Below are 24,497 nucleotides of genomic sequence, written 5' to 3'. Positions count from 1 at the left end.
CACCAAATTAGTTTAGTAAATTTGCTCTAGAATATTGTCTGTACTATAGAAGTTAGTCACTTTGGTTTCAGTCCAAGAGTGTGAGAGGAGAAAATGATGTACAACACCAACTTCAAGGTCAGATAATGAGTTATGATGGAACTTGGCTTTAAATATTTAAATTGTCATATTTATGGACTCATCTTTTGGCAATCAATTTATTCTGCTTTAAATATCTGTGTATTTCTTACCTGGAATTCGTGGCTTTAGAAAAAATTCTCAAATCTCACCAAGCTAAACTCAGTATGCTTACCTATAAAATATGTTGTAAAGGCAAGGGAAAGGATGCTAGGGCAATAGGGTCATCTTATTATTTATTTTCTGAGATCTCCTCCAAACTTCATATCTATAATTCTTTAGAAAAGACAACATATCTTAACAAGAATGCCCAATTCAAGCATTATGAGAATAATAATAAAACAGTTCACTGGAAAAAAAAAAAAAAAAAACAAAAACAAAAAACCAAAACAGTTCACTGGAGATAAAGACAAAAAGGCAAAGCAGTAGACAGGTGTCGAATATTTGAATCTGATAGGCCAGTTATAGGGAACTTGGTGGTAATATAATGTGATATTAATTCCAGAACAATCATTCAGAAATATGAGGCAGAGATTTGGAATATATTATACAGTCCAGAGAAGGTGATGAGGACTTGGACTAAATTGGCAGTAGTAAGAAGAGAAATAAGAGATTTGGGGGTAAACTCTGTAACTCTGATCAATAAGATATGATGAGTCAAGAATTGGGAAGATTCTAGAATAATAAAAGGGTTGCCATTGTTTTGAATATGAAATACAAGAATAACAAGTTTGTTGTACTGATGTGAATTGAGAATTATGAAATTGCAACTGAGGGGTGCCTGGGTGTCTCAGTCAGTTAAGCATTTGACTCTTGGTTTAGGTTCAGCTCATGATCTCAGGAGTCATGACATCTAACCTCACATTGGATTCTGCACTCAATGGGGAGTCTCTTTGAAGATTCTCTTCCTCTGCCCCTCCCCTCACTCATACTCTCTCTCAAATAAATAGATCTTTAAAAATATTAAAAAAATAAAATTGCAACCGAGAGAACCAGTTCTGGTTAACTTAAACCAAAGAGACAGAGGGACAGAAATGGAGACATAAAGATAGGGAGAAAGAAGGATATGAGATATTTTGCAGAACAGGAGAAAAAAAACCAATTCCATATCTAAAAAAAATACAAGCAAACAAAAAATTAGGGCAGTTCTTAAGTTTATATAGTAAGAAAATTCTATAGGAAGCACCATAATTGGTTCACTCAACTAAATATTCAAAACTTAGGAGTCTAGTCTTAATGACTGGCTGGAGAATTATGCCTTTTATACTTCGGCAAGAAGAGAGCAGCAATCTGATTCATAGTTCTGCTAAGAAATAAGAAAATTCTGTAGTGGAGATAGGAGTGCTGACATTTGTATTTTACCTATAAGATGAAATGAGTCAAGAGCTAGTCATGTTATACGAGGAAAGGCTGATGCAGAGTGAGGTCATGACCAAGTCATGGCTAGAGCAATTAGAAGGAACTGGGATGATGAAACTTTTGCTGGACACTAGGGAAAGGTGGGCATCTTTATGTCCAACAGATATTGGTGGTTAGCCTGAGAGAATAAATAGGCCTCATCTGGAAAAAAATATTAGGAGATAAAAAGTTGTGGTGACAGTGTTATTCCTCTAGCAATACAAGGAAGAAAGTATATATAACAAATGCCAACGGTGTTAACAGTTGAATAGATGATTACAGTTTTACCATTACAAGTTAAAATTAGCAGTTTCCAAAATATAAACACAGAATAAATATTCTTTATGTGAGGTATAATTATACCACTCGTGTCACTCCAAAATCCAGACTTTCAAGGGGAAGTTGCTGATAAGAACAGAGTACTCAAATCTGCATGAGTACTTCAGTATTTAATTATGAGTTTGCAGTTTTGTAACTGTCATTATTACCATTTTCCATCCAGTTGCAAATTCTTAACTACTCTCAATCTACACATCAAAATCAGTTCTTTAAAAATGCCTTTAGCATGACTCTGGCTTAAATTGCATTTGTAATTATTTTACAGCTATACACGCAGTTAACCAATTAGCTTATTAACCTCAGCACAATTTGTAAGAATTATTTATATGTGAAGCATTCTGATTAGTCCCTTAAATGAAAAAGGTATTTTAAAATTATATCTGTTTAATCATAAGAAAATGAAGCTAACACTATACTTCTGGCCCTAGAAGTAGAATTTCTCAACTTCGGCACTAATGATGTGCCGCGACCAAGTCAAACTGTACCTCCTGCCTTCCAGTCTTTACCATAAAAAATGCTTCCAGATGTTGCCAAATGTCCACACACACACACACACACACACACACACCCCACACATAGGGGGGAAAATTCACCACAGGTGGAAAATCAACACTTTAGAGAAAGTGAAGTAACACTTTCTGGTGCTCTGCTGTAGGTAAGGGACAAAAATCCTTCCACTTTCATGTAAGTTCCTGGAGAGGAACATGATAAGTACACAAATTTAATTCATGATCCCAATATCGGAGAATCAGGTTGTATGATATTTTATCATCATCTGATTATCTTACATAAGAAATATATTTTTGAAACAATTTGTAAAATATGCACACTATAGAGTAAAGGTGACACAGACTCTACTCTCTAGGAGATTAAACTCCCATAAGCACATGGTTCCTTTATTTCTTGATTGAAGCATAGATAAAATTTGTTGCAATAGCAATTTTAATATGTCTTACTTTCTGATTTTGCCTTGACAGAATAAAAGCACACATGAATTATGTGTTCTTCTACTCATCGTATTTTGACCAATATTCTGAACTTCTTATTCTAGTACACAAAGTAGTAACTGTTTAGCAAACATTTACTGAACAATTATTAGTTGTTCACCACATAGTATAGGGTGATTTGGAAGCATTGGTGATACACAGATGAATAAGGTACATTTCTGCATTCTGGGGGCTGAAATGTATAATAAGGGAGCCACTGAAGGCATAATATAACACATAAATTATGAGTAAGTAGGGAGTGTACACTTGAAAATGTCTATAACTGGAAGAATGGAATTATGTGGGGAAGGAAATAATATCTGAGATGGGACTAGGAAGTGTAGGACTGAACAAGTGGAGGAAGATATAAAGATTTCTAGGCTGAAGAAGAGGCTTGACATTAATGAATGCTTTATGGATGATAAGTGTCATTTGGGCAATGGCTATCTGGTGGGGCTCCGGGAGACAATGATGAGAGAAGTAAAAGAGAATATAAGGTTAGGAGAATATTTAAGGCATATAGTAATGGCTTTGAATGGGAAAGGGCCAGCCAATGAAACTCTTTTGTAGATGAATGGTAAAAATCAAGCTTAAAGTTCTAGAGAAAGTTAGGGTTCTCCAGACAGACACCACAGATGCAAGAACAAAAGCAAAGAGGAAAGTATGAAGAATGATGCCATATAAGGTTTGGATAGAAGTAGAAAAGTCAGGCTTAGAGATTAGAATCTAAATATTCAAGAGAGGCAGAGAGGCACCAGGAGAAAATTGGGACCTCGGAGTGGACATGGGGAGTCTCAAAAAAGAAAAGGAGACCCTCTGGATATATATACAATTCAAATATATACAGGACTTAAAATTAGAAGATCATAGATGACTACCAGGAAAGTCATTTTATGAAAACACTTTCATCTTTCTTCCTCACTGCTTCTGCATCTGTGTCTTGATATTTTCCTTTAGAGTTTAGAATTAAGGAAAAAAGGATTCTTCTTTCTAACTCCCGAATTTCTCTCTCCATTCAGTTGCGTCCCCTCCAGAATCATACTCACATTCATATATTCTCACTCTGTAGTATATTTCTTTAACCATTTATTTCTATTTTTTCTTCATATTTGTGTAAGGTAGTCCATTTGTGCTCTTTGAACCCTAAGCTATAATGCTATTTCTTTCCTTCTTTTCTTTGGCAAACACTCTGCAAGTTCATCCATGAAATATCCATTTCCTTTTAGACCCTGGTCTCAAAACTATGATTTTTTTTCATCTACAATTACTTCACTGAGATTAGACTGTGAATATTCAGCTACATCCTCATCAGTTGTCAAATCCTTCCTCTCATTTCTGTTTACACAATTATTTCTAAAATATTTGGCAAGACTACATACATATTTCTTTAAAATTTCCCCTGTGTGATTTTTATGATATAGTACCTACATTTCTCAATACCATAAAAAAATGTTGTTTGGTATTTTATGAAAAATACCATCTGTGGACAAATAGATTTGGGCAAATTCTCTGCTAAAAAGAAAAAAAGAAATAGATGTCCTCACTGCATCATTTCTAAAAGACTTCAATATGCTAATCCTTCATGGAGAAGTTTTAAGAGGAAGGTCATATGGTCACAGAAGAGCCTTTTTTGTTTCATGTAATCAATTAATCTTTCCACTAATTTCCCCTAAGTTTTACAATATTCACATTCTCCTTGGATCTGAAATATTCCTATCAACACAAGCTTTGAAAGGGGGGAGGGAATGAACACATTCTGAGCAACCATAAATACTGGTAAAAGCAGCAGTTTCCAGCAAGAAACTGGAATCATTATTCTCATTGTGGGTTGGAAAATTGAGGCCTAGGTAAGTCATATCACTTGATCAAGTTCACACAAGTAGTGAGTGGCAAAACTGTGATTTGAGCCAACGTCCTTCACATTCCGAAGAGAAAGTTCTTTTCATCACATGAGATTGCCTCTAGGTCTTAGGCCTCTACTCTTTCTCTGTCCTTTCTCCTGGAAAGAACTGGCATCAACTACAACCTTTATGCAGACAATTTCAAAATATACACTATTTTTCTAGAAGTGATGTCAAATTTCTTGTCAATATCACTCATTCTCATTGGTCTAGAACTACTGAATCTTTTAATTCATCAATGTCCTTTGCTCTCTATATACCTTTGGCAACTAAGTACCACTGATTTTTTCTTTTTCTTAAATGCTTTTTATATACAGTCCTAATACATTCCTAAAGTCAGGATTCTGGTAGAGGCTTTCAGAACCCTTCGTAATTAAAAGCCTCAATGAACCTCAGACTTCTTAGTTTCAGTTCCTACTTTCAATATATTGCTATGAGGTTGATCCTTCTATGAACCTATTGAGTTTAATCGATGTTAATAGGTTTTTAAATTTCATTCCTCATGCAAAAGATTGGTTTTTGTCCCACCATGTGAATCCTTCAAACCCTGGTTGACCAAAAACGGCACTTGTTTTGCAACTTTTGTATCTACTTGAATTCAGAGTAGTTAGTGGCTTGTCTGAGTTCTGATGCTTCTCTGTTAGTTTTCAGAGCCTCTAGAGCAAGTAGGAGCTCCTCCTCCTTTTGCTGCTCCCAGAAGGAGTGCAGGAGTTTCTGTTTTCTTTAGAAATGCAAATAAAAATGTAAAAACATTACTTCTTTCTGATACAAGCCTACGATAGCTCCTGGGATAACCAGAAATGAATACCTTGACCTTAGTAACCTGAGCGCTAAGGGAAGCCAGGAGATTCACATCTATTTGAAAAGACTGAATTCTGGTACTGGACAAGAGAAGTATAATCCTATTACATTTACACAGTTTGCAGTAGACTTTGAAATTCATATTAACATTCCTAAAGGGAAGATAGTACTGTAGCTGAGAGTCATGCAGTCAGAAGAGAAAATCATTGCTCCTAGTTTGGCAAATGATTTCATTACTCAAATGAAAAGAAAAAAATGAACCCCTACCCATCGCCATCTCAGTGACCCATTTCATCAGGGAAATAAATACCTACTAGGGATGTGAGCAGGTGACTTCAGAGCTACTTTGTACTTATAGCTTCTCATGTTAAAAAATGGAGAGGCTGGTGAAAGACAACATCTCTGAATCCACACTTAGTTAACACTCTGTTACTAAAGCATCCTGCCTTAGGTCACTCACCTCCTTTAATATTTATTTTTAATTTATTGCCAATTTTTAAAAATGTGCACATTCTACCTGCAGCAACCATGAAAGCTCCAAAGCTAATCTTATCCTAAAACATGAAAAGGAAATGAAAAATAACTCCTAGAATTATTATTCACTTATGTAAAAATGCAATCTTTGCTAGAAGTTTCACACTTTCCTCTCTAAACCAATGCCTATGGTATTATAAAACCCATTCTTCTGTTAAAATCTGAGGATATTTTAGAGAGTTGCCCTATACTGTCAATTTAACTTCTACATTCTAACCTGATCCTCCTTGTATTTTCACACTTAAAAAAGTATATTTAGAGGAGATGTTTATAGTTCCTTAAAATATTTATAACTATTTTTGAATCAGGTGCTAATTAATAAGACAGATTAAAAATAATAGAAAAAAAAACCATGATGTCCTCTACCTTATTATTCTGGTTTTGAAGTCAGAACTGAAGTTAGAAATCACTCCAAGAATGATCTTTAATACAAAGAATAATGGGGTCTGATTACTTTTTCCTGTGAGATGAGCAATTATTAAAAATGATACCACAAGTTATTGATAAAAGTGTCATTCACTGTCTAGCCTGAAAACTTGATTAGGGATCTCAAGTGGTATCATGCTCTCCCTTCTTGAAATTGCTATAAAAATATCACCACATGTCCTTCCCCCATTTAAGAGACATTTACATCTGTGGAAGTAGTTCCCAAGGCAGGCACAGTAACCCGCCCCACATATACCCAGGAACTGACAGTAACCCGCCCCACATATACCCATTCTCCTCTGGACATGTCCCCAATTCATAGCTCATTTTGGTCATCCTGAATTAAACAGAAGAAGTAACTCCACTTTCTTTCCCAGCAAGCTTTCCACTTCCTCCTCTCATACCAAAAATAAAACAAAAATAATAAAGACTCTCTCTGTCTTTATTGCTCAGTCACTGTTAAAACCTATATATTTGTCTTCTCTGAATCTTCTGAAATGATTTATTTTTTTCTTGTTGTCATCTATGGAAATAAATATGACAGAGACTAAACGTGAGCTATAAGGTTAAGTGACTCTGACTTTCTCCATATGAAGAATAAAAAGGTCAATTATCCTGAGATACTCTCTTCCTTTCTTAAAATGTAAGGATACTTGGCATCAGAAAGAAGAGCATGACCGGCTGTTTCAACATTTTATCAACAGGCCATAATCACTTCTTTATTTCAAAATGTATGTTTTTTTGTTGTTGTTGTTGTTGTTGTTGTTGTTGTTGTTGTATCTCCCTCTTTAAGAATAGAGATAAATCAAAACTCATTTTGATAGTGGATTATTTTGCCCCTTTTTTTTTTTTTTCCTAACAAAGACCTTTCTTTAAAGAGATCTTTTGGATGCAAAGAAAACACTGATTCCACCAAAACTACTGTGTAAGAAGACTGTGCCTCTCACAGGACAAAAACCAATTAAAGAAGAACAAAAAGATCTGATAGAGAAAAGAGTTCTGCCTCCGTTGGTCCACATAAACAGTGTTAGGTGAAAACAAACCAGAGAATTCAGGCACTTAATGGAAGTCAAGGATATCTTAGGACAACTTTAACCTGCAATACCCACCCTGCATCTGGTGGAGGGCTATCTACATCCAGTCCCTAACTATGACAGGGAATTCGCACAAGCTTACGAGTAAGAAGAAAGTACCATCCAAAAGAAACACACTGGCGAGGCCATTAGCCAGTTTTAAAATATTCCCTGTGAATAGTGCACTAAGAATCAGAGTGTATCAGTCTACAGACAGATTCAGTCCTCTTCTAGGAATGGCAGCACCTTTACCTTTTTCTATTACTCACATTGTACTCTTTTAAGGGCAGCTTCATCAAGGTGTTAGAATATGTAAGTTTATTACTTTTATGTTTTCATTTGCCATAAAAGCTAAGCTACCACACCTTCTTTATTCACATTAAGTACAGGAAGCTGGACTGAGAGAATCTGTGGCTCACCCTAAAGTATGGGGCAGCTAGGATATTGGAACCCCAAATGCCCACTTCCTTGGAGATGGTGTAGACATTTAACTCCAGTTGTAATTCTACTTGCCCTTCTATTTTCCTTTTTTTTTAAAATGAGAGTATTATATAAATATATTCTTACTGTAAATCTATTAACCAGGTCACCAAGGCAAAGAATGGTATAAAACAAGGAGTATTACTGTTTTGAGTAATATAATGGCCTAAAAATCATAAAAGATCTTTCAAATGAAAAAAACAAAAAATTAGATAAAATGTATATCTTCTAAGTGTATTGTTGGGCTGCCCCCAAATAAAACCCATGAAGCACAAGACAACGTAAAAGCTTGGCATGCAAGGTAAGCAAAAAGACAAATTTATCCTGAGGGCTTCTACCAAACCTTGGAGACCCCAATTTCTATTGTCATGTCCATGGTTCTGCTATGGAGAATCTTATCAAAGGCTCCATACCACAAATGATGATGACAGAGGCTAGCCCTCAGTGTAAGAGTGAAGTAGAGATAAACATGCAAAGCAAAATGCCCTGACAAGGCCACTTGCATATCTAAAATCGAACACTGGATGGTGACGGGAGGGAAAATCTCTTGTGAGAATTTATAACTCCAAGCTAGCCTTTCCATGATTTTATGGTCTAAATTCATGCTTCCTCTGTGATTCAAAAACTCCTCAAAGAGAAATTTAAATTTAAAGTGTTTTTTAGATTGATAGGGCATCCATGGGACTGAAAAGTATAAAAGCCACCTGGCTAGCATACTAAAGCAGGTGAAAGAAGGGAACTGAGCATCTCTTAATTCCTTATTTGGACTTTATTATCTTCCCGATTTGAGACTAGGCCTTTACCTCCATTCTCCTCAGCTGGTTGTCCAAAGTACACATTTCCTCTGGTTTTGTATCCCCAGAGAATAAACCTCTAGGCTCCCCCAAAATAGGAAGAGGGGTGACACCACTGACTGATCTTTAATCAGACTTTCAAAAGCCTTGCCCATCCCACCACTCCAACAACACATATACTTGCACACTTCCTTCCGTAGAATGTGGGAACTTTCTGGAGTTCTACATGACAAATCACCTTGTTTCTCTTCAGCCCCCACACCTTCTTTCCTGCCAAAACTTTGGCATAATTTCATTCTGCAAAGTTACTTTACCTTTTCTCCATTCACTTTCTAAACCACATATTATGATTGAGGTTACAGATGGCTCCTCGTTTACTTGAAGGTGAGTTTATTGTGCTGCTTGTTCTCTGGAATAGTTTTATAAAAGAAATCTAATTGGACATTATTTTTTTCTTATTGTTTCACATCTTCCTTGCTGGTTTTGAAGTAATTTTAGAGAAAAGATGAAGTAGAGATGTCTTTGCTTCACTATCTTAAAATAGTAAAAAAAAAAAAAAAAAAAAAAAAAAAAAAAAAATGGATACCCAGTCCACTACTTTAAAAGTATAAGTTTTCCAAAAGATAAACACTAGAGGGATCCCTGGGTGGCGCAGTGGTTTGGCGCCTGCCTTTGGCCCAGGGCGCGATCCTGGAGACCCGGGATCGAATCCCACGTCGGGCTCCCGGTGCATGGAGCCTGCTTCTCCTTCTGCCTATGTCTCTGCCTCTCTCTCTCTCTCTCTCTCTCTCTCTGTATGACTATCATAAATAAATAAAAATTAAAAAAAAAAAGATAAACACTAGAAATCTTCTAATATTGGTGTCCATTTAGAGAAAACTCAAGTAGATTACCTGCCTAGTCTAAGGGACTGTGAAGTCTCCAGCTAGAATCCATTTAAATTGAAATCCAGGGCAGCCTGGGTGGCTCAGCAGTTTAGTGCCACCTTCAGCCCAGGGTGTGATCCTGGAGACCGAGGATCGAGTCCCACATTGGGCTCCCTGCATGGAGCCTGCTTCTCCCTCTGCCTGTGTCTCTGCCTCTCTCTCCCTCTGCGTCTCTCATGAATAAATAAATAAAATCTTTAAAAAAATTTTTTTTAAAAAACCAACCATTAGGCTATACTAGTATCAAAGTTTCAAGATCTAGGCCACCATACAGAGTAAAGTCATGCACCACACAAAGGTGCCATTTTTAAAGAAGTTAATTCCTAGAGATATTGCTGACCTAGATGTGTTATAACAATTTTTCAGTAGAAAGTAGTCTTATAATTACAAGATCATATTATTACAATAATTTTCTGATATATGGAAGTAAAATGTTTTAAGGAGGTGGTCCCTTCTCTTAATTTACATAGTCACTATCTAGCTTCACAGAAGTCCTGAATGAAATTAACTTGCCAATCAAATTCACATCTATAAATATTCTGAGAGGGACATCATTTCTGAGTGTAATTGTCATAAACTGAAGTGACCCAAAATTCCTATGTCAAAGTCCTAATCCCACATATTGCTATATTTGAAGATAATTAAGACCAAGAGAAACAGTTTGTTTTTAGGTGGTAAGGCCAGCAACACATTTTACCATCCTATCTTAGGGGTATATCGACTCTCCAGCCCTATTTCATAATTTAGTTCTGTGGGGATCTTGATTGTCTTTTCCTTCGATGAGATAGCATACTAGTCCATTACATTAATGACATCACTCTGAATGGATCAAGTGAGAAAGAAGTAGCAACTACTTTAGACATTTTGGTAAGAGGGTAAAAAATACATTTGAAAAAATTCAGAGGCCTTCTACCTCAGGGAAAATTTCTAGAAGTTCAGTGGTATAGGGCACATGAAGATATCCCTTCTATCAAAGATTATGATTTTGCATCTGGCCCCTCCTAGTGGGTCTTTTTCGATTTTGGAGGCAACATATTACTTATTCAAGTGTGTTAGACCATCTTATTTACTAAGAGATTCAAAACGCTGTTAATTTTAAGCAGGTCCCAGAATGAGAAAAACCTCTATAACAATTCAGGCTACTGCGCATACTGTTCTGCCTCTTGGGCCATATGATCCAGCAGATCCAATGCCACTCAAGTATCGGTAACAGACAGGAACACTGATTGCAGCCTTTAGAGGCTTCTATAAGTAACTGCAGGACAGGTCCTAGGATTTTGGAGCCAAGCCCTGCCATCTACTGCAGATAACCATTCTCCTTGAAAAACAGCTTCTGGTCTGATACTGTGCCTTAGTAGAGATTGAAGGCTTAATCATGGGCCACCAAATTATCATGCAACCCATATGCCTTCATAAACTGGATGTTACTTAATCCACCAAGCCACAACGTAAGTCATCATCAAATGGAAAATGGTATATAGATGATTTAGCCCACACAGGCCCTGATGGCATAAGTAAGTTTATATGAATAAGTGGGAAAATGTCCATGGTCTTCGCTTCTGCTTCAGCACCTGCTCTCTCCCAGTCTGTACCTATGGCCTCATGGAGAGTTCCCTACAATCAGTTGATGGAAGAAGAGAAGAATCCAGCCTAGTTTACTGATGGTTCTGCATAATATCTAGGCACAATCCCAAAATGGACAGCTATAGCACTATAGCCCCTTTCTGAGATAAAGAGAAATCTTCCTAGTGTATAGAATGTAAAGCAGTATATTTGGTTGTTCACTTTGCTTGGAAGGAGAAATGGCCAGATATGTGATTACACACAGATTCACGGCCTGAGGCCAATGGTTTTGCTCTATGGTCAGGGTCTTGGAAAGAACACGACTGGAAAGTTGGTGACAAGGAAATCTGTGGAAGGGTTATCTAAACAGACCTCTGTTTTTTGGGGGAAACAATGTGATCAAATTTGAGTTCCATGTGAATGCTCATCAAAGAGTGACTTCAGGAGAGGAATATATTAATAGTCAAATGGATAGGATGATCTGTTCTATGGATACTAGTCACCTTAGTCATCCCTCTTTATCCAGTTACTCCTGTCATCATCAAATGGATTCATGAACAAAGTAGTCATCATGACAGGAATGGAGGTTATTCACAGGCTCAGCAATACGGACTTCCACTCACCAGTGTCAACCTGACTATGGTAATCATTGAGTGCCCAATACGCCAGCAGCAGGAAGCAACACTAAGTCCTCAATATGGTACCACTCCCCAGAGTGGTGAGCTGGCTAAATGGTGGTTAGTTGATTACACTGTACCATTTCCATCATAGGATGGGTAATGTTTTATTCTTACTGAAATATATATTTATCCTGGATATGTATTTCCTTCCCTGCAGACAATACTTCTGCCAGAACTACCATCCATGAACTTACAGAATGCCTTGTCCATAGTCATGGTATACCACTCAGCATTGCTTCTGATACAGGAACTCACTTCACAACAAATAAAAGTGCTGCAGTGGGCCCATCCTCGTGGAATTCACTAGCCTTACTATGTCTCCCACAATCCTGAAGCAGCTGGCTTGAAAGAGTGCTAGGAAGGTCTTGTAGACTCAATTACAATATCATTCAGGTGACAATACCTTGCAGGGCTGAGACAAAGTTTAACAGAAGGCTGTATAGGCTCTAAATCAGCACCTGATTTTTGGTACCATTTCCCCCCTAGGCAGGATTTATAGGTCCAGGAATCAAGGGGAGGGAATGAATAGGAGTGGCATAACTCACTATAACCTCTGGTGACTCACTGGTAAAATGTTTGCTTCCTGTCTCCTGCAATCTTATGTTCTGCTGCCCTATACGTCTTTGTTCCAAAGGAAGCAATGCTTCCACTAAGAGACAAGATTCTATTGACCTGGAAGTTAAGACTGCCACCTAGCCATGGTAAACTCCTCACAGCTTGAATCAACAGATAAAACAGGGAGTTCTTGTGCTGGCTGGGATAGATTACTGGTCCTGACCAATAGATAAAGACACTTAATTCCAAATACGCCTTTTAGAAAAAACTATAAAGCCAGCATAATGCAGTTAGTTCCAAAAGGTCTGATTTTGCTACAAAAATCCCTTTAACAACAAAGTGGTTAGATTTAAGAGTAAGACACTTCTTAACAAGCCTCATTTGATTGGTACCTGGATTATGAATGAAACAGAAAAGTAAGCAGTCTGATGAGTCTCTGCTTTTCAGAGATTTTTTTTGATGTCACACCTTGGCATTGATAATTAAAAGCACTTCTACTTTAATCCAGATGCCTACTTGCAATGTCTTCCAGGAGTTTAAATAATACCTTTCTATGTGTATTATAAGAAGGCATAGTAAGAACGTATATAACAATTATATTTAAGTCATAATTATTAAGATTACTCTATTTATTCAATTATCCTTAATTCATTTAATGAATATTAAAGGAGCACCTAAAAATGCAATGTATACTGTTGGGTCTAATCATAGATATAGTCTTCATTCCTTGGATCACGTCCAACATATGTTTGGAACATAAGCATTGAAATATGCAAATGACTGAGAAGAGACACCTGCTTCCATTGCATTAGTCCTTAGACACACAAGCTGGTTATGGTTAAAAAATGGTAAAAAGAAAATGGTATAATATCAATATTACCTAACACCAAAAACTCAAATACTGATAAATATAAATAATTTGATCCAATAATATCCTAATTATTCAAATATAAAATAAGCAATAGCTTATAAGAATAACATAATTTTAAGTTATATTGTAACAGAAAAACTGTTTCAAAATTCTCTTACCTCTTGTTTGTACCCCCTTTCCACAGGGTTCACTAGAGCCCATTATCCCCTGCCTGACAGACTCTGGAACCAAGATACAAGGGCTCCATTTCTGTGGCTTCCACCTGTGATTACAAAGAACAGCAGGCTAAAAATTTTACCATGGCAAATGTACAAAAGAAATACACTAAATAAATGAATTTGAAATCCAAAAGCACAAAAACACTAATTCAATAAAAACAGATTTAAAACCAATGTCATACAATGGATCCCTGGGATACAGTTGGGAGGATAGTAGTCTACTCTACCCTAGATTGATGGTTAATGCAATATTTCTATTTTTTAAAATGTGGACATTTTCCATAAAAGCTATATTCTATAGAGCAAAGGGGCAGTAAAAATCTTTAAAAGCAGAGATTAAATCTAGGTTTACCCTCCTCTGAGCTTAAAACTATCCAAAAAAGTAGGAGGAGGAGGAAGAGGAAGAAAAGGAAGAAAAAGAAAAATCCCTCTGTCCGACACATTGGTGCTTTAGAGAATCAAGGCTTGAACATCTGAAAGTTTGGGGTGCAAACCGTCACACTCGATCTGCTTCAAGACATTTTTGTAAGATGTTTTCTAAGACTTTAGGGTGACTCAGAAATTTCAAAAGTCATAAGGGAAGGCGGAGTTGAAGGGACCTATCTTATGTGATAGCTCGCCTCATGGAAGAGGAATGGATCCACTTCTGATGAATTGTCAATATTTCTCTTCCTCAAAGAAAATATTTTCTAAGGAAGTCTTGTGGATTTTCACTGTTTTCCTTCCTCAGGTATACAAAACTTCCTATTTTATGACCCACAGGACAGAGTGACTTGTATCCTTAAACCCATCCCTTGAGAATGTACCAGAAAACCCAAACCGTAAGTGTAACCACAGATTCTGCTCCTTCCTTAGTATATTTTCACACTTTTTCATATGAGCCAATACCTCTGATAGAAATGCTACTTCAAAAAAAATGAAACAGAAACATGAAGCAAAAATATTATTGACCAGTTTTGCAAATGAAATAATTGATATATATAGATCCCTAGAATTTTTTCATCTTGCAAAGCTGGTTAATTATATATGTAAAATCATTGACCTCACTCAAGTGGCCTCTATATTGGGACTAGTTGAGAAATTCTAGAGAAATTGAGAAACAGCTAAACATAAAAACTTATCATTTAAAGAAATCACCCCTTAATTTTAAATAACTGTAAATTTACTTTGTATATGCATAGATTCATTGAGTATAATTCCAAAATACAGAAATTGAAATGGCAAGGGGTTTTAGTCCAATTTTTCAATAGGATGAATCACTCATTCAGATATCTTAAGTTTACTGAGGCTTTCTACATCAAAATGAGACTATGGAGCTCAGTGTTGTTTAGTATGCTCCATAAACTGAAATAGAATGAATTTTAGTACTCTCATTAAACACAGTTTTGGAATGATAAACTTGGGCTCAGAGTGGTTAAGTGAAATGTATGATATTCCATAACTCAGCAGGCCAGTTTTCCCTCCTAAAACCCTGGATGTTCAGCTATAGACTCTTGGCCCCACCATCAATTCTATGTAAGGATACATCACCATACTGTCTTCCCTTTTGCTTATTAATTAAATGTGTTCAGAGATGCTCAAATTCACAGAAAAATTTCTACAGACATTTTGATTCTGTTTTAACTTGTGAAACATGTGAATATGTCACCTTAATGGAGTCAAAAAGAAGAATCAGAAGATAATGATAAAGGTCTTACCTACCTAACACATCAATGAGGAGGGATGCAAAAACTAAATTGGAACCATGGTGCTTAAAATTCAAGGGTGTTTTACTAAAAAGCAGAGAATCATGCTGATAACCTGTATGCATATTAAACTAGGCATCAAGAGAAATGATACAATGATACAATCCAGACACAGCAAAAGTGGTTTCTGGGGAAAATTGTAGGAGGTCAATGATGGAAACATGTTCAAACATGAGTGGCTAAAATGAAGTGCAACCAGAAAGTAAAGAGAGTGGACCATAGAAAGGAAAAAAAAAATATCTCACTAATAACTTCTAGGATTTTTCTCTGATTATAATAGCCCTGGATTGATAAAAATGTCTAATAACATTTGATTTGGCTATTTCTTTCAATTGGCTACTTTCCCCAAGAGCTCTCTGATGGGCTCAGAAGTTTCAATATTTATATCTGATCCAAAAGGATGAATATTGACAGTGTTTCCACAGCACCCCTGTGGTTAATGAAGGAAAACTGGTGGTCTGGGCATGTTCGCAGTGTTTATATGTCCTCTTTAAACTGGCTGTTAGATACATACAATGAGAATAAAAGATAATAAAATTGATGGTAATTTAGACTCTTCAGTGACACTCCATTTAATGTGAGGAGTCTTCTTTAAAAAAAATAAAAAAGAGAGAGAGCGAGAAGGAGAGAAAAGGAAAAAGAAAAATAACTTTGTTTTCCTGAACAAATTAGCCCTTGAATTTTATAGCTTTAAGATAATAGTTTCTCAAATAATCAGGAGAAACACTAGGCATTTTTGCTACGGCATTTTTAAGTGTGCTGATTACTATGTGAGTTTTAAGACAATTTTTTTTTGTTGTTGTTTTGTTTTTTGTTTTTTCTTTATTTATAAATCAGTAAAACTCAGCAGTGAGTGAATTCAATCCAGATGTACTTTAAAGCAATGCTTCAATCCAACATTAAAAGAATGGACATTAATGACTAATCACACAGATCTCAGGCATTGCTTTTATAAATAATAATAACCAACTTGTCAAGAGGGAAGATATACGTAACATATATATTTTAAAAGTCATTTTCTTTTTTTTTAAATTTTATCCACAGGTCAAACTTTTTTTTTTCTAAGTACATTTTTTTTTTTAAATGTACACATGACAAAAATTAAGAACCAATTTTTTTGGAATAAAAGTAAATAATTATTTTAAAAGTACATATTTGTTCTTAGTTCTTGATTAAAGGCTTTAAGATGAAACCAATAGAATAAGGTAAATTATATGTGTTTGTTTTCCAGGTAAAGACTTTATGCTGAATCTCTTTGGATCCTAATCCTTAAAATTGATTGCCTCGGTGCCAGAACTCCAGCAGTTCACTTAAAATCAAAACAAATTTCTTTCTTTTTTTTTCTGTTAATTAAGCTTTCATATTCTTTACTCCCTCAAAATATATTCAAAATAAGAGGGGAAAATATTGAGGTATTAAAGATAAACATTATCTCATCTTACCTCTCACTAAAAATCATAAACTACACAAAGAAAATAGGTCATGATTTATACAAAAAAAATAAAAATAATTAGTTTAAAAGGTAACTAAGGGGCACCTGGGTGGCTCAGAGGTTGAGTGAGTGCCTTCAGTTCAGGGCATAGTCCTGGAGTCCAGAGTCCAGGGACTGGGTCCCACACTGGGCTCCCTGCAGGGAGCCTACTTCTCCCTCTGCCTGTGTCTCTGCCTCTCTCTGTGTGTCTCTCATGAGTAAATAAATAAAATCTTTTAAAATTTTTAAAAATAAAAGGTAACTAATTACCGATACATGGGGCACAGTGAAATATCTTCACACTCTCGCTCTTCAAATAAAGTATCTGGGCATTCTTGACCTCCGTTGGCTGCTTCCTGGATGATAATCCTGTATCGGGACTGTTTTACTGTGGCATTTCCTAAAGTAAAGGAAAAATACAATTATAGTGCACTTCTGTGTGGATGCAGGGGGAAATCCAGGGTTAGTCACAGGAAGGAAGGAAGGAAGGAAGGAAGGAAGGAAGGAAGGAAGGAAGGAAGGAAGGAAGGAAGGAAGGAAGGAAGGAAGGAAACGAACGAATGAAGAATATGTGTTAAGGCTACTTAGGGAACAAAAATAACAAGCAAAGACCAGGAGTTAATACTTCATATTATACTCAATCTTACTCCCATGAGATAGTTAACACTTAATAATTGTGATTTCAAAATTTGTTGTAATATGCAAAGATTGTCTTATTATGCTTTAAATTAATCAGAATTTATAGAGTTACATAGCATAATCTGAGGAACCCCAGAAATCCTCTTTGATCTCAAAACAATAGCTCAAGGGCTTAGAGTTTTACTAGGAAGAATTCCTTCCCTCCAGCAAGGCCCTTCCCTCTATGGGTGACTCTTTACAGTGCAACTACTCATTAAAATTAAGACATTAGGAATTTATTTATTTATGGATATTGGTTTCTTATACTTCTTATTCCTCATAACCTGAAACCATATTATATAGTTGAATTTAGGGAAAAGGCATGAAAATTATAACAGAACAAAATATTGTCTACTTTCTGGTTCGGCTGAAAAGGAGAAGCATTAATAGGCACCTCAATAAAGATAGCCAATGTTCAGTTTAATGTGCTGGGGCACTCATCTCATAATCTTTGGATACCTTCTGAATCAATAACAACAATAAAAGCCAATCACAGTTACAACTATTTCAATTACCATGTGGAACTTTGCACTAGATATAAATACACAAATTCTTGAACTTAAAATTAAAAAGAAAGAGAAGGAGACACACAGAAATACAATAAGTTTAAGACATCAATAGAGCAAGAAGACATCAACAGTGTGCAGTGTTATGAGAATATAGAAGAAAGAGTAATCATCTTTGTTTCTGGAAACCAGACAGTTCCTGGAGGAGGCAGATTTTATTCTGGGACTTGAAATCTTAATTGAAAAAAAAAAAAAAGGCTGAAGCATTTTGGGCCAAGGAAAGTTTGAGAAAAAGCTCTGCTGAGACATAAATGAGTGCATAGAATTCACAGGGAAAGACATGTAGCTGCATTCAGATGAAAACTGTGTGCATTTGACTTCTGAGTGTGTACAAGCTGGGGGAGGGTTACAAAGAATGAAGAGAAGGGGTGATGTAGGAGGAAATAGAATTAATTGGTAGGTTTGGGACAGATAAGGGACTTAAACATATTAAGAGGAAACTTCAACTTCTAGAAAACCAGTAAACTAAGTGGAGTGTGACAAAAGGAAAAAAAAAAAGACTTTTCATTAAAATTATATATTCACATGTTTTGTTTTTAAATCATTAGTACAAAGACTTACAGTGAGAAACAATTGACCCACAACCCATTCCCTGCCCTCCTTCCAGAACAACTCAAAATCTATATGGTTCTTCTGTGGTTATCTCCAAATCTATACATAATAAGCTTATGCCATTGCTTCTTGATTCATTAATTTTAGACATCATTTATTGACTTTCTGCTATAATTGATGGTACTTTACTTTGCACCACCTTTCAATTGTCTATAATTGTATCACCATTTTTATGCCTCTAAGGGTTATTTTAAAGACTTTAAATAGCTCATTTTTTTCCCCAGTCCCACTCCTCACTCCTGCCCTCTGTCAGACCAGCCACCACCATCCTAAAGAGTCTTTATGGGTAGATGAGCTTCCTCTTCTCTTGCCACCCATATTCCTGATAAGTTAGGTCATGGCTTCCTGTGCTGCGTCACCACTTTCTCTGCTCTTTAGTCTTGTCTATTAAGTTTTTCATAAATGAGTTTAGATCTTTCATCCACTGATGGTCCTCTCTATTTTTTTTTAACAAGGAGTTTTACAATTTACTTTTACAATTCATTTCCATTATTTTAATAAGATTATGGGAAGAAGAGGAAACCAAATACTTACATATTTCATGAGCTTGAACTCTAAGTTAAGCAGATGTTTCTTTTCCATTTACTTATAGATCTATCCCCCTGCTTTTTAAAAATCTGCTGTCTATTCAGGTAACTGTTCATGGGAGGACTGTATCAGTGACTCCCTTGTCTATTGGCTTCTGGTTGGGTTTGGCCAATAAAAGGATAAGACAAACAATATAAGGATATAAGATAAGAAGAGAGAAAGATAAGGGAATTTATTCCACCAGATTTCATCTAGATCACCTCGGTTTGTTCTCTACCTCAACCAAAAGCCATGGCTTCTATGGAGTGGGCCTCTCCTGCAGCTATAGTCCTACTATTTGTTCTCACTTCTATCAAATTTCAGATTCCTAAATATCACTAGTCCAGGTACTGAACCCACCCATTAGTAGCTTAAGTAACACTTCCCAGTCTTTTGTAAGTAACTCCTTCATTAAAATTTCCCCAGTTGTCTCATTTGAATGGACCACCTGTTTCCTGCCAGGACATGCTAATAAAATCAAAGGAGATATATATATGATAGGGAAGAATTGTATAATTGGCCCTTTTCTAAAAGTACTTAAGGTCCTGTGAGAAGTATAAAATAGAAAGTTAAAAAGGAAAAAGAAAAAAGTATAATTAAGACAGTTATGGTAAAAAGCTGAGAATTTTCCCTCTAAGTTCAGAAACAAGTCAAAAATGCTCACTTGTCACTTTAATTCAACATAGCATTGGAAATTTTAGTCACAGAAATTAGGCAAGATAAAGAAATAAAAGCTTTCAAACTGAAAGGACAGCAGATGACATGATACCGCAAATAGAAAATCCTAAAGATTCCACCAAAAAACTATTAGAACTAATAAATGAATTCAGTACAGTTGCAGGACACAAAATTAACATGCAGCAATTAGTTGTGTTTTTATACACGAACAGCCAACTATCAGAAAGGAAAAAAAATTAAGAAAACAATCCCAGTTACAACTTCATCAAAAATAATAAAATACCTAGGAATAAAATTAGCCAGGGAGGTAGAAGATCTGTACTCTTAAAACTTTAAGACACTGATGAAAGAAATTGAATAAGGCAAAAAGAAATGGAAAGATACACCATGTTTATGGATTGGAATAATTATTATTGTTAAAATGTCCATACTATCCAAAGCAATCTACAGATTCAGTGCCTTCAAAATATCAATGGTATTTTTCATGAAATTAGAATAGAAGCCCTACAATTTGTATAGAACCACAAAAGATCCCAAATAGTCAAAGCAATCCTGAGAAAAAACAACAAAGTGAAAGAATCAAGCATACTCTCTGGTTTCAAACGACACTACAAAGCTACAGTAATCAAAACAATGGTACTGGCACAAAAACAGATATATAGATCAATGAAAAAGAAGAGAAATAAAATAGAAACAAAAAAAAATCCATACATATATGGTCAATGAATCTATGGCAAAACAGACAAGAATATACAATGAGGAAAAGACAGTCTCTTCAATAAATGGTGTCAGGAAAACTGGCTAGTTACATGAAAAAGAATGAAGCTGAACCATTGTCTTATACCATACACAAAAATAAGTTAAAATGGATTAATGACTTGAATATAACATATGAAACTAAAACTCCTAGAAGAAAAGACAGGCAGTGAGTTCTGTGACACTAGCCTTAGCAATATTTGTGGACCAGTCTGTTATGCAAGAGCAACAACAGCTAAAATAAACAAATGGAATTATATCAAACTAAAAAACTTGCACAGCAAAGAAAACTATCAGAAAAACAGAAAGACAACATATTGAATGAGAGAAGATATCTGCAAATTATATACCTGATAAGAGGTTAATATCCAAAATATATAATGAACTTATACAACTTCATTAAAAAAAACAAAAAAACAAAACAACAACAACAAAACAAACAAACAAAAAAAAACAAATGAAGCATGAGCAGTGGGCTTAAATAGATGTTTTTCCAAAGAAGACATACAGATGACCAACAGACACATGAAGCAATGTTTAACATCACTAATAATCAGGGAAGTACAAATCAAAGTCACAATGAGATATTACCTCACTCCTGTCAAATTGGCTATTATCAAAAACACAAAAAATATCAAAGGCAGGCGAGGGTGTGGAGAAAAGGGAACCCTTGTGCACTGTTGGGAATGAAAACATTCCCAGTTTGGGAGTATGGAGGCTCCTTTGAAAATTAAATATAGAACTACCATACAATCCAACAATTCTGCTTTGGGGTATTTATCTGGAAAAAAAATTAAAATATCAATTTAAAGAGATCTATGTACAACTGTGTTTGCTGAAGCATTATTTACAATAGCCAAGATATGGAAGCAAACTAAGTGTCCATCAAGAGATGAATGGATAAAGAAAATGTGGTATATATACATACAACAGAATATTATTGAGCCATAAAAAAGAAGAAGATCTTGCCATTTGCAACAACATGGAAGGAATTAGAGGGCATAATATTAAATGAAAGCCAGACAGACAAATATCATATGATTTCACTTATATGTGGAATCTAAAAAGCAAGACAAACAAACAAAATAAAACAGAAACAGACTTGTAGATACAAGAAACAACCTATTGGTTACCAAAGTGGGTGATGGGGTTGGGGGGGGGGGCAGCAATGAAATTGGGAAAGGGGATTACAAGGTACAAACTTCCAGTTGTAAATAAATAAGTCATGGGGATGTACTTTTCAGCATCAGGAATACAATTAACAATATAGAAAAAAAAAGAACAATATAGTAAAAACTTTATATGGTGACAGATGGTAACTGGACATCATGGGAATCATCTCATGATGCTACAAATATTGAATCACTATTATGTACACCTAAACTAACAGGCTATTATATGTCAATTATACTTAATAAAGAAAATAAAAACGATTCTGTGTAATAATACAAAGCTATCTTCATTTGGGTGGGGTAGCTTTGTAAATAATTATTCCTTTAGGAATAAGTTTCTTCTCCCATTCTCAGTTAATTCCAGTTACACTGTAATTTGGAAATTATTGCTTACCTTTAGGATTTGTATGTAAGTGTGGGGTTTTGTGTATAATTGTGTGTGTTTCTGTGTGGATGTTGTCCAAGTGTTTTATTTTAGAATACCAGAAATAAAAACTGAAGAGAAAAGGAAAAATAAAATGGATACCTTTACCTCACACTCAGAGAGAACATTGATCAATGTTTCTCTCTTCACACTGCATGTGTGTGTGCACACGTGCACACATGCACACGCACACACACACAGAAACACACACAATGAACACTCCCACACAGATGTTTTCTGCTTTATGATGTAATTCCAGGTCAAGTCATTCAGAATTTGGGAAACACAATTGTATTGATTATGATGAACTTCAGACATTCAGATGGGGGTTGAGAAAGATGGATTCTATGGGCAAAACAAACTTTTAGAATAGAGGCTAGATTTTTCCAGAAAGAAAACCAATTGACATTGTACAGAAATGAAGAAAAATGTATATATTTTCAAAGAGAGAAACAGACGAGGGACAAGCCTGACACAGGGAAACAACACCAGGATCTGAGAGAGATCTGCTAAAATTTTTTTTCTGTGTGATGTGTTTCTTTGTCCTTGAACTTTGGAATGGTCATATTTAGCATTCAGCTTTAAAGGATTTTTCCACTCTTTGTGATGTAAGTGCCTCAACATAACCAGACCTACAGCGCAGTCAGTCACACACAAGAGACATGATGTAGCTGGTGTCATGGAAACTTAAGGGAAGGCAATCTGGCTTGGGGTGGAATAGTTAATAGTCTTCTCATTCCACTTTTACTTCAGAGCCAGCCTAACGGGAGCAGTTTTGTACTAAGGAAGGAGTAATTCCAGAAACCAAGAGGTAATTAGCAAGAGGATGCCTCCGGTAGAGGCAACATCCAGATCTGAAGTCAGATGAGAGGAGATGAGTAAAAGGCTAGGTGGAAGCTGTCAGGAACTGATGTCAAACAGTCTCCCTTTCTGTTGAATATACAGGAAATGATTTCAGGGTAGTAGACGGAGAATGAAAGTCGCAGGCAGCCCGGGTGGCTCACTGGTTTAGCACCGCCTTCAGCCCAAGGTGGGATCCTGGAGACCCAGAATTGAGTCCCACATCGGGCTCCCTGCATGGAGCCTGCTTTTTCCCTCTGCCTGTGTCTCTGCCTCTCTCTCTCTCTCTCTCTCTCTGTCTCTCATGAATAAATAAAAAAAGTCTTTAAAAAAATTTAAAAAAGAAAGATAGTTGCTTTAGAGGTGGCAAATATTTGAATTACATATGTGTATAAAACACATTAGAATTTTCTAGGAATGATCGTCTTAGTCTGTATCAGATCTTCTGGGCATTTTGCAGATGCAATCTCATTTTATTATTATAACACTTTATGAGGCTGGGATTGCTACTACCATTTTCATTTCTTTAAAATTATCATTATTGTTCCCACTTTACAGATAAGAAAATGGAGAGTGGGAGTGTTAAATCATTTGCTCAAAGTCAGCTAGCTAGTTCTTGAGCCATTAAAACTATGTCATTAAAACTATGGCTAAACACACATCAAAGCCCATACTCTTTCCATAAGAGACTTTATGGTAAAGTCTTTAGAGAGGGATATTGATTCTTGGGAGGAGTTTGCACCATAATTCCTCTGTTATTCTCAAGGAACACACCCTCCTTTTTAATCAATTCTTCAGTAGTACCCTGTTGGCAGAAGGTTTCAAGTGCCAATAAACACAGAGCTAGTGGGGCTTGGTGAGTGATGCTTCCAACATCATTAGGCCTATGAAAAATAACAATAAATTAAAGTTCCTGTTTGCAAACATAAATAACTGTTCAAGCATGATTACAGCTAATAAACAACTAGTCTAAACTCAATTTTGATTTATGTATATTTTATCATCACTTAGTCATCAGGAATAATTATACTTAAGTTATTAATTATAGTCAAAAGAAGTAACATTTATTGAAGATGGCAGCTTAAACATCAAGAGTCATATTTAATATCAGACATATACAAGTGAGTTATTTATAGATATATAAATAATAAGAGATATTTATAGATTCTCTGTGAAGGTCTATACCGGTGCTTCCCAGAAGGATGATAGCAAAAGTGGAAGAAATTTGTCTGTAAAGAGTAGCTCTGGGGCAGCCCGGGGGGCTCAATGGTTTAGTGCCACCTTCAGCTCAGGGTGTGATCCTGGAGACTTAAGATCGAGTACCAC

The 24,497-nt window shown here is 35.8% G+C and overlaps 1 protein-coding gene across 1 annotated transcript in view; it reads right to left on the bottom strand.

The window, feature by feature from the left end:
* Positions 1 to 24,497, bottom strand: part of THSD7B (thrombospondin type 1 domain containing 7B) — a 725,201-nt gene that overhangs the window by 330,316 nt on the left and 370,388 nt on the right. Inside the window, exons 10-11 of the mRNA XM_038565098.1 lie at positions 17,149 to 17,278; positions 13,603 to 13,706 (exon numbers count right to left, since the gene is read on the bottom strand). Of these exons, the coding sequence (XP_038421026.1) occupies positions 13,603 to 13,706; positions 17,149 to 17,278 (234 nt within the window). The remainder of the gene's footprint in view (positions 1 to 13,602; positions 13,707 to 17,148; positions 17,279 to 24,497) is intronic.

The sequence above is a fragment of the Canis lupus genome, chromosome 19, assembly GCF_011100685.1.
Source record: "Canis lupus familiaris isolate Mischka breed German Shepherd chromosome 19, alternate assembly UU_Cfam_GSD_1.0, whole genome shotgun sequence".
NCBI lineage: Eukaryota > Metazoa > Chordata > Mammalia > Carnivora > Canidae > Canis > Canis lupus.
Note: the sequence above shows the minus strand (reverse complement) of the source record. Positions and strands in the feature narration are given on the sequence as shown.